Genomic DNA, 11,880 nt, shown 5'->3' with positions numbered 1-11,880 from the left:
AAGGAAGGAAGGAAGGAAGGAAGGAAGGAAGGAAGGAAGGAAGGAAGGAAGAAAGAAAAATCAGTGAGTGTCCTCTTTATGTTACTAAGGAGAAGCCAGCAACTGAAGCAGTATTCAAATTGAGACTTTGGTGTGAAAAGCCAGCCCTATAAAGAGTTTGAATGGAAGAATGGAAAATGGAACAGCTTGAGAACAGTATTAATAGAAAGGACACCAGTGGGGATGAAGTGATAAGAGAAGTCAGTAAAACTTGATCTAAGATAACACATGAAACCCCCTGTGTAAATAAAATACTTGAAAATAACACAGAGATGCAAATGCTCTTTTGAACATGGAAGACACTTTTAATTCCTCACTATAAGCAGCACAGCCTGATTGTTTACATACAACACAAAATACTTCTGCTGAATTAAAAGACAGTTCATTGCTCTGTGACAGAGCTCCAGGGGCTGCATGCAGTAACACCAGCACCAATGTCAGCCCCTTCTGCCTGCACCAGCTTACAAACAGCCACAGCAGGACCTGGATAGGAATCCCAAGAAGGCAGAGGGACATGTTTTCATAAGTACAAATCTATATCTTAAACAAGATCTTGAGCAGAGTAATGTGTACTGTACTCCAGCAGTATCTTGAAATTTTACTTTTCAAGAAATTTGGGGTTTTAAATATGCATAAGCATGTCTCTTACCCAATCTTTTCTTGATACTTTATCATATGTACATACTAGCCGGGTGTTCAGCTGCCAGCCTGGGGTTCTCGGGGTTTTCTAGCAGTATGGACACAAGTGAAGTACATAGAGGGTAGATGACTAACTGTCTTAACGGGACAACTCTGGATAATGGACTTTTCGTGGCCATCTTCTCTTCTTTCTTCATTTTCCCACTCCCCTACCTAGAATCTTTTCCCATGTGAATAGCTTGACCTTGAATCATTATTTCCTAACATTTTCAGGGAAACAAAGCTACCCTACCTTCCAACTCCTTCATCTACTCCTTCCCTCCTTCCTCCTCCCTCCCAGGGTGTTTTATCAGCAGTAGGAAATGGGACAAAGACTATGTGTACCCGCACAAAATTAGCTGCAAATAGAAACTGGAAATAAACTTTTAGAGTAGACAAATGTTAGTAGAGTATAAGACAGAAGTCAAATAATTCTGGTTTGTATGTACAGTTAGCAGGTTTTCATCTCTCTATTTTTATTAATGTATTATACTTTGGAGACAGAATCTTGCCATTAACCTTGACTGCATAGTCTAGAATGGCCTTGAACTTTGGTCAGTCTTTAGAAAAAAAGACATTGCTTTCATGCAACACTACAGAGTGTGATTACATACCATAGTAGGTCCTGGGTCAGGTGTACCTCTAGTGCTCCCCCTGTGCTATGTACTGAACAGCATTTGCCAAGGGCTGCTCTTTCCTGTGCTCTGCTGGAGGGGTCCTCATCCCCAGGGGCTTATGCTGCAGAGGACTCCCAGCCAAGAAGACTTTACATTTAAACGTTTCACATGCTTAGAGGAGGCTAATAAGTGTGGCATATGTTCATTTGTTTTTACTCTGTTTCTGTTCCAGTGAAAGGATGCATACTTTTATATAATTGACAGTCTCCTTAGACTGCAAGAGTTGTTTTTATTTAAAAAAGAAAAGATTTTGATTTTTATAAATTCATGTGACTCATACTTTTTTCATAGACCTCTTGGTTGTTTGGTCCTTTATAACATCTTAGCCATGAGAGGGAGGACTAACTAAAGATTTCCTATTGAGGACTTCCTGAGATGGTTACTCACTTAGCGTACGTGTTCTAGAGTGTAGTGGTCTAGACTACCAGGACTAGAGATGAATACAGGTGAACTCATAGTGCAGGTATGTGGCCGATGACACCTTCCTGTGGCAGCTGTCCTTGATATTCAAGGTTTGTTACTTGTAAACACACCAGGCAGACTGTAAACCTGTGGTTACTACTAAAAAAATAATTAAGAATTTTATCTGTGCAGATGAAAAGTCGTGGCTTACTTTATATAATTTGTCTGTGTGCCCTTTAATGTTCTTAGGCATAAATATACTTACTTTACCTTAATTTAACAATATTTACTATATACCTTAATTTACCAATGTTACAAAAAATCATAGAAAATTAATTTTTAGATATATTTACTGGAAGAATGTAATGATTAATAAGGCAAAAAAAATGTTGCTTCTTTATTCATGCTGAGCTTTTAGTGGTGCTGAAAGAGAGCAGAATGCTGGAGTAGAGAATAGAGATGTGTAAGCTCCGTAGGCTCTCACTGCAGTCATAAAATCTAAGGTGAGGTCTGTAGTCCCCTGCTCATAGAGGAATCTGACCTGGGGTGATGTCTGCATGAGTCTTCCTCTTTTTCTTCAGTTGGTAATTCCATTAACTACCCAAGATGACTTGGACAAAGCTGTGGAACTGCTGGATCGTAGCGTTCACATGAAGAGTCTCAAGATATTACTTGTAATAAATGGGAGTACACAGGTATGAATTGGAGTTGTATTTCTCACTGAAGATTATAAGACTGTAATCAGGGTTATACCTAAATTTTAATTTATAAACTATAAATTTATATTTTTTATTGCTGTATCTTAATATCTTTGCTCCTCAAAACTATATAGTTAGAATTACAAATAATATATTAAACATGTGAAACTGATAGAAACTGGCAATTTGAGAAGAATTATATTAAAATTGAAATGTCTGTTTTGTATTTTTATTTTTTACACTAATTTTGTGTGAGGTAGCATGTGCACATGCCCACAGGCACATATATGAAGATTAGTTTTCTCAATCTCACATGTTAGATTCAGGGTTTGAACTTGGGTCATCAGGGTTGGCAGCAAGCACACTCACCTGATGTGCTCTCTTACTGGTTTTGAAATGTTTCAAAACTTCAACCAACCTCCCACCCTCCCACCTACCCTCCCTCCCTCCCACCCACCCTCCCTCCCTACCTTCCTCTCTCCCTCCCTCCCTCCCTCTCTCCTTTCCTTCTTATTCCTGTGCTCAAGTGATCTTCCTGCTCTCATCTTCCAAGTGGTTGGGTTAGTAGGCTTGCGACACTATTTTGGTAGATTAAAATTTGTAAGAGTAGATTTTAAAAGGCCCAACAAGAATAGAGGATGGCTAGACTGTATTCTAGAAAGGGGATGATTCTGGTGAAAGCCCCAAGTGGGAAGAATAGCATTAATTGCCCTTTTCTCTTCTAGGCTACTAATTTAGAAGCATCATCATCACCAGAAGATTTGAGTAATACACCACTTGGTGCAGAGAGGAAAAAGCGGCTATCTGTAGTAGGTGAGAAAGGCAGGTTCTGAATAAGGAAACGAGTGATTTCTCAAAGCCTTCTCATCTTTTACTATGTGGTAACATGAACTAGATCCCTGAAAATAGTCTCTCTGCAGTTACATACTTTAGTCACTTTGTCTTATCCAATGTTCCTGAGAAATTAATTTCACATATTATAGGACTAGCAATAACCAATTTAAAGTTTTTTTTTCTACACAGAATATTTCAATATTCAAAAATTCAAGTAGAACCTTGAAGAAGTTTTAGTCATTTTAATAGAGGGAGGAAGTAATTGTAGGACAGTAACATGAGTAGGCTAGACTCTTGTTCTAAGTTCCCTAGGATTTTAGGTGTTTCCAGGATACACTGTCAATATGAAAATGGCTAAGAATATCTAGACCATGTTTTATTATTATTCTCTCAGTATCCTAATGTATTTATCATCAGTAATGCATTCCTTATACCTAAGCTTCTGATGAAGTAAAGATATGTGTACTATATATTGTGAAGTAGCCTTGTTGAGCCTGTGCTAACAGTGTTCTGAACCCTCCATGCTTGTTGTCAAGGAAAAAAAAAACCATTGACAAGGAGCTGGAGAGATGTGATTAAGAGTGTCTTCTTTTTGCAGAGGAGTCTGATTCCTAGAACCAATGTCTGGTGGCTCACAACCACCCATGACTCTTAGTGTAGGGGATCCAGCACTATCTTCTGGCCTCTTCTGCCACGCACATGCACATGCCCATGAATACACGTAGACTTGCACGTGCCCAGAAATAAAAGTTATAAAGTAAATTCTTAAAGTATCATTCAAAATACAAAAAAAAATTGACAAAATAAAAGTGTTTCTTTTTTTTTTTTTGGTTTTTCAGGGTTTCTCTGTGTAGCCCTGGCTGTCCTGGAACTCACTCTGTAGACCAGGCTGGCCTCGAACTCAGAAATCCGCCTGCCTCTGCCTCCCAAGTGCTGGGATTAAAGGTGTGCCCACCACCGCCTGGCTAAATGTTTCATTGTTTAAAGAACAGTTGATAGAGTTATTTTTAACAGATAGGGCAGAGGATGTAGTCATTCCAGATCGCATGAGTTCTTGTACCGAGGCATACATTTGAAGAGGAAGTAGAGGAAGAGAGACAGGTAAAGAGGGGAGAGAAAACGAGAGCAGGACACAGTAAGACACTCAGGTGAAGATTTAGAAATGACTGGAGTAAGAAGAGGGTTGCTGACAATGAAAAGATGAAATTAGCACGTGAGTAACTAGAGCAGTTGTTTTTCTTTGTTTTCTAGAAGAAGCTGCTACCCCTCCTACCTGTCCTATCCTCCCAATGAAATCACCTATGGGTACCAGCCCCCCCCCCCCCCCCCCCCCCCGGCACATAATGTTGCTGCAGCAAGACTAAGCACATCTTCTTCCACTGAGGCCAGACAAGGCAGCCCAGCTAGGGTGTGGGGATTCAGAGGCAGGCCACAGAGTCAGAGGCTGCTCCTGCTCCAATTGTTAGAGGTCCACATGAAGGCCAAGCTGCATGTTTGCTACAAGTGTGTAGGAGCCTAGGTTAGAAGAAGCTGTTTTATGGCCATTCTTTTTTAGGTGTTTTGTCTCACATGAGTATTGCAGAAAACTAGAGATATGACCCACAGAGATGATGCACAAATAGAGCTGGCTTGTCCTTACTTAGATATACTTGATATTACTAAAAGCAAAAGCAAAAACAAAACAATACCACCACCAACAGTGAGAGAATATTTGAGTTATGAGAATTCAAACTCTGGCACTGTCACTCTCAGTATGAGACCAGTAATTTTACCCTTGCCTTTGGACGATGGGGTTAAGCCATAACCAGGGCACTTCTCAAACTGGAGGCACAGCTGCTATCTTTCTTTGTGGAAGTAAAGTAAAACACTCACTACATTTCAGTTGTCAGACAGGAAAAGCTTACATGCACTAGTTAAATTGCCCTTTGATTTCCTTAATATTAACCTACTAGTAAGTATTTTTGTTGTTTGACTTTGGTGCCAGGATAAGAAAAAAAACCTGAAAATTATGCAGAATTACTATGAATGTGTTAAGAAGCCCATTAAATGAATATTAAGAAACATGTATGGGTTGTCAAGTAATTGGATAAAGAAACTTTTATAGCTCCCTTCTTTCTCAGTCTCCTTTTAGTTGAGTATATTGCTCTAAAATTAAAAAAAAAGTATGCAGAAAGATGAAAATATCAGGGATGCAGTAATGAGTGTGGCTATAAGTGTTAGAGAGCCTCCATGAGCTCTGCTCGGAGCTTAGCACACACCTCGTTCCAGCCAGCAGATGAGGCCTCTTGCTTCTTCTCCCTACCTAACAGATGACCCCTTTACATGTGCTTACTTCTTTTTTTTTTTTAAATTTAAACTTAAATAGAACAACACTTACATGTTTGTTTACTTTAAAAAACACTGCAAGGAAAGCAAACAACTTGATTAGTAAAGTATCATTTCCCGTGAACAAGGTAATTAAATGACTGCCAGCCTTTTCTCTACAAGAAGTAGTATAGTATTGTGTTCATTGATGTGAGAACAGACCAGTTGCCAAAGACACTAAGATGGTACCGGGGCTTAAACTGTGCCTTGGTTGCAGGGACCTTATTCCTTTCCTATATGGAGATATCAGTCACAGATTATGTTAAATATAGGCAGATACAATTTGTCTTTGGAAATTCACAAGCTGTGGCATAAGATTCTGTAGTGTGTTATCAGCCCATGATATGGTTATCAACAGTCAGAAAAACTTGAGTATGAATTAACACATTCTAATGAGGTTGTAAAATGTGAATTTAGAAAGGTTTTTAAAAAGATCTAAACCTGAATATTCTGATTAACTTTTGTAAACAGTGGATTTTATTTGTTAAAGTTATTTTTTTTTATGTAGTTAGAAATGAGACCTATTTAATTGAAACAAAAATTAATTTCCTTGCTGACAAGGATAAAACTTTATAATTTTTCTTTTTGAGGTCCCCCTAATAGGGATAGAAGTTCCCCTCCTCCGGGATACATTCCAGACGAACTACACCAGATTGCCCGGAATGGGTCATTCACAAGCATCAACAGTGAAGGAGAGTTCATTCCAGAGAGCATGGACCAAGTAAGCCAGAACTGGATGCTATTTTTCTCTAGATGCTAAGATACACTGGTCAGGTGACTGGATGGTGTGTGTGTGTACGTTTTCTCTAATCTATCTTCTTAAGTCAAAAAGTTATTATAAACTGCCTATTAATTTATATATACCTTTTTGTATTGGTATATCAAAAAATACTAGAACAAGCTGGGTTTTTTTATTTGTCATCTATGATGCATTTGGCTTATAATCTTTTAAATTAAGATTCAGATTTCTTAATAAATTATCTATCTATCTATCTATCTATCTATCTATCTATCTATCTATCTAAAGTTTTTTGAGACAGGGTTTCTCTGTGTAGCACTGACTGTCCAGGAACTTGCGCTGTAAATCAGATTGGCCTTGAAGACTAGAGTGCTGGTATTGAGGGCATATGCCAACACTGCCGGCTTAATGAATACTTTAAAGATAGAGTAAAATTATAAGTACTTTATGAAGTGTGATTTGTGAACTGTCTTTAGTACTTAAATGTTTCTGTGGAGTCACCGTTAGAGCCTTCCGTTGCCTAAGTGCCCACAGTCCTATGGCATTTTCCGTCTCTAAGCACTAAGCACTGTATGGTTTGTCTCCATTGAATAGGGAGGGCCATTGCTCACTTTTATGTAAGTAATATTACTGTGGCTTCAATTACTTGACTATAAAAGTATAAAAACTATAAAAGTATAAAAGTATATTTTCTCTCAAAAGATTTCTGTAATCATAGCTTGTTTATATAGGATGCTTAAAAATGAGTAATTCTGGGTAGTAACTGCTATTTGTTACTGTTCCTTTTGAAGAGTCTAAAATAATTCTAAAATTGTGAGGAAAGTCACAATACATTTCTTGATATGCTAGAAACCATTGAATTACATAGTTTAAATGTATGAAGTTTATGTTACATCATGTTTCAGACTTTTTTTTTTAATATACAAAGGATAACAGTTAATTGAGGCTGGCTTACAGCTTTAGAGGTTCAGTCTAGTATCATCAAGGCGGGAACATGGCATCCAGGCAGGCATGGTGCAGGAGGAGCTGAGACTTTTGGTTATTGTCAGGCCGAGTCATGGTGGATTTTTTGTTTTCCTAGATGCTGGATCCATTGTCTTTAAGCAGCCCTGAAAATTCTGGCTCAGGAAGCTGTCCATCACTTGATAGTCCTTTGGATGGGTAATGATTATAGTTCTGCTTTTTAGTACATATTGGTAAAAATGCATACACATAGAATATGGAGTTATCAATAATTTTTTATTCTACATTTTGAAGAGTGTTGTTCATTGATAATTGTCTACGCTGACAGCAAGCAAAGTTTTCTATATTGTGAATAAATCTACATCATGGGTTCAGTGTCTTTATTAGTTGTTGGATTATGTTTTTTTCATGCTATTTCTGCTTGTCCAAAATGTGTTTGAAGCAAGTGCAAACAGAATTTACATATGTTTATTTTATGACAGCTCTTGAAAATGTTATAAAACTTCTCATGACTGGTTTTGGAAATTTCATTTTTTAAAAAATTGTTTATTCTGTATGCCTAATACTCATTGTCAGGGCGCCCTCTGCTGTTCTCAGGAAATTGCTGTTTGCCGTCTTCCTATAGCACAGAATTAGTATTAAATGTTTCACTTGTTTGTCTCCTCTGGGATTCTTTATCAAAATAGATACACATTTGGAAATTCATGTATACTTTCCTCTTATCCACACCTGCCTGTCAGTGCCTCGGAAAAACTGCTCTGCCCCACCCCTAAAATAAAAACAGCAAAAAATTTTTAGTGAACTGTCCTGAATATTTGTCATTAATGTTTGATAAGTTAAAATTATATGTCTTTAGTATAGATTCAGAAACAGTTTCAGAAAAAAATGATTTTCCAACATTGAACCTAAGTATAGGTGCTTCAAACCTCCAGACTTCCAAATATATCATTCTTACCCCTGTACTTAATAGCTAGTTTAAAAGCTAGGCTTTTGTCTGTGTGTACCAAATGAGTGTTTCAAAAGAAGTTTTTCTTTTTAAAAATTTATGTTATGCTGTCAGTGGTGGCCCATGCCTTTAATCCTAGCACTCGGGAGGCAGAGGCAGGCGGATTTCTGAGTTCAAGGCCAGACTGGTCTACAGAGTGAGTTCCAGGACAGCCAGGGCTATACAGAGAAACACTGTCTTAAAAACAAAAACAAAACAAAAAAATTAATTTATATTAATATTTAAGTGAACTTCTTTACACACACACACACACACACACGCGCGTGCACACACGAGAACACATGTAGAAATACAGATATTACTTAAAAATATTTTTTGTTTTATTCCATACCCTCCTTCAATTTAATTTTACATTTTCTATTTATAGAGAAAGCTACCCCAAATCTCGGATGCCTAGGGCACAGAGCTACCCAGATAATCATCAGGAGTTTTCAGGTTAGACTATAAATTCAATGTGCTTGAATGTTTATGTCATGGTTTGGCTAGGAGGGGAAATTTTTTTAAAAAATTAAAAATGATACTATGCTTTTCATTATTAAAAAGATTTGACTTTTAATGATACTGTTTTTATGACTTAACAGACTATGATAACCCCATTTTTGAGAAATTTGGGAAAGGAGGAACATATCCAAGAAGGTATCACGTTTCATACCATCATCAAGAGTATAATGACGGTAAGTTTTGAACTTACAATCAGACTATAAGAACAGATTAACATTAAGCAAACATTACAAAAATGAGCATACATTTAAAAAAACCTCATTTTTTATAACCAAATAATTTGTTCTTGAGTCACTTAATTTTCTGGTTAAAGAAAGAAGAAAAAGAAAAACCTTTGCCAAGAATGGTAGGTAGTACATACCTTTAGTCTCAGGAGGCAGAGTCAGGCAGATCTTTAAGAGTTCAGGGCCAGCCTGGTCTACATAGTGAGTATCAAGACAGCTAGCTATAAGGTTTCAAACAAAACAGTAAATAAGACAACAATCCTTTTTTCTGGTAACTGACTGGTAACTCAGTAAAGTGTAAAGTCCTTTAGTACAGGAACCTGAATTCTGATCCTCAGAACCCATATAAAAGCTGGGCACAGCAATGTGCAACCCTTACCTGAGCTTGGAGGAGAGGATGTGGAACAAGTAGATCCTTGAAGCTTGGCCAGTGTAGCTGAATCATGAATGTCAGGTTCAATGAGAGACCCAAAAGTTGTATGCCAAAAGATAAAGATGGCAGCTGGGCACGTGGCCCATGCCTTTAATCCTAGCACTTGGGAGGGCACCCTAGTCTACATAGTGGGTTCCCGCCAAACAAAATTACAGAATTACATAGTTATACTCTGTCTTAAACCAAATAAATAAATAAACGATTATGCCATAGATAGATAATAGATAGATAGATAGATAATAGATAGATAATAGATAGATAGATAGATAGATAGATAATAAAACTCGAGAGTGATTGAAGGAGATACCCAGTGTTGACTTTGATCTCCACATACGTGTACATGTGTTCTATTGCTGTGAAGAGACACCATGATTATGGTAACTCTCTTAAAGGAAACAGTTAATTGGGGCCAACTTAGAGTTTCAGAGGTTCAGTTCATTATGGTTGTAGAAGCATGGCAGACATGGTGCTGGAGAGATAGCTGAGAGGTCTACATCTGGATCAGAGGGCAGCAGGAAAGAGAGATACTGGGCCTGGCTTGAACATTGGAAACCTGAAAGCCCAGTGACACACTCCCTTTCACAGGGCCACACCTCCTTATACTTCCCAAATTGTGCATCAACTGGGGTCCCAGGTTTCAAATATATAAGCCTATTGGGGGCATTCTTACCCAAACCACCAGGATCCCATTTCTTTACTGTTGTGGATAAATGTGGATGTGCCAGTGTCTTAGTTTGCACTCTGCTACTATGATAAACATCATGACCAAAATAACTTGGGATGCTACTATGGTAAACATCATGACCAAAATAACTTGGGAATGAAAGGATTTATTTCACCTAGCAGGTTACAGTCCATCATGAAGAGAAGTCAAGGTAGGAACTGAAGCATAAGCCATGGAAAAATGCTGCCTACTGGCTTGCTCTCCTGGCCTGCTCAGCCAGCTTTTATACATAGCTCAGATCATCTGCCCAGGGTGGCACCTCTCACAGTGAGCTGGACCCTTCCACATCCATTATTAGTCAAGAAAGTGTTCCACAGTCTTGCTTACAAGTCAGTCTGATGAAGGTAGTTCCTCAGTTGAGATTGCCTCTTCCCAGATGAATTTAGCTTGTGTCAAGTTGACAAAACAAGAACAACCAAAACAGAGAGTATCTCTCTGCTACCTGTAACTTTCTAATTTGGTTTTATGTTTATTTTAAAGCCATTAGTGGAAATGAAAATGTTTTTTCTGTGGAAGTGAAGGTTTGTTTTTTCTTCTGTTTTTCATGTGCACATGAGTGTATGTGCACTTTCCTGTAACAGAGTACTCTAATTTGTATCCACTACCACCTTCACACACATAATCATTGTTATTTCAGCCTATATTTGCAGGGCAGAGTCTTATTTCCTATACTATAGCTGTTCAAGTCTTAAAAGTGTAGTCTATTACACTTAATATAAGGAGTAAGTTAATTCTGTTTTCACTTTTTAGGTCGGAAGACTTTTCCAAGAGCTAGAAGGACCCAGGGTACTAGTTTCCGGTCTCCTGTGAGTTTCAGTCCTACTGATCACTCCTTAAGCACTAGTAGTGGAAGCAGTATCTTTACCCCAGAGTATGACGACAGTCGAATAAGAAGACGGGGGAGTGACATAGACAATCCTACTTTGACTGTCACAGATATCAGTCCACCTAGCCGTTGTAAGTAATAGAAATGTATAGCAGAAACTTTGCATAGTTTTGTGTTAACAGGAATAAATGGCAAGTCAGAACTCAGGGAAAAACAAACTCTTCGTAAGAGAGAGTAATATGTTTTAAAAGGTGGCTATACTATCAGGTGTAAGTGTGTTTTACTGCTAAACTAGCTTAGCTAATTTTTCTTCACTTTTTTTTAGGAAAATTGTTACTAATTGTTCTCATCAATTCTGTTCTAGATGTCTGTTAAGCACTGAGGCTTTGTATGAGACTTGTAAGAGATAGCCTAATGAGAAGATTGGTTTGTGGAGAAAAAAATTACAGTATAGTATTCAACCTAGATCATAAATATGTGTAGAGATTTACTAGCTGTGTGTGTTTATTACTGATTCAATATCTTACCAAAACAGCTTAAGGGAAAGATTTATTTTGGCTCAAGATTTTAGTCTGTGGTCCTTGCCTCTGTTGTGCTGAGGCAGAGTACCATGGTGGTGGAAGCATTGGTAAAGAAGACATAGTAGGAGGTAGAGAGGACATGCATACCTCATAGAAGATGACAAACAGGACTAGAGATGTTGAATTCAGTTCCCGGATGGCTATGGCTTAGGCTTAGGCTTAGGCTTAGGCTTAGGCTTAGGCTTAGGCTT

General features: G+C 37.9%; 1 protein-coding gene across 1 annotated transcript in view; it reads left to right on the top strand.

Annotated features, from left to right (window-relative positions):
- Map3k2 (mitogen-activated protein kinase kinase kinase 2) overlaps nt 1-11,880 on the top strand; it is a 62,489-nt gene that overhangs the window by 38,724 nt on the left and 11,885 nt on the right. The window contains exons 6-12 of the mRNA XM_028762746.1: nt 2,378-2,491; nt 3,220-3,307; nt 6,283-6,413; nt 7,513-7,592; nt 8,768-8,835; nt 8,982-9,074; nt 11,033-11,239. Coding sequence (XP_028618579.1) covers nt 2,378-2,491; nt 3,220-3,307; nt 6,283-6,413; nt 7,513-7,592; nt 8,768-8,835; nt 8,982-9,074; nt 11,033-11,239 — 781 coding nt within the window. The remainder of the gene's footprint in view (nt 1-2,377; nt 2,492-3,219; nt 3,308-6,282; nt 6,414-7,512; nt 7,593-8,767; nt 8,836-8,981; nt 9,075-11,032; nt 11,240-11,880) is intronic.

Source organism: Grammomys surdaster, unplaced genomic scaffold (assembly GCF_004785775.1).
Source record: "Grammomys surdaster isolate TR1022 unplaced genomic scaffold, NIH_TR_1.0 135, whole genome shotgun sequence".
NCBI classification, from domain to species: domain Eukaryota; kingdom Metazoa; phylum Chordata; class Mammalia; order Rodentia; family Muridae; genus Grammomys; species Grammomys surdaster.
Note: the sequence above shows the minus strand (reverse complement) of the source record. Positions and strands in the feature narration are given on the sequence as shown.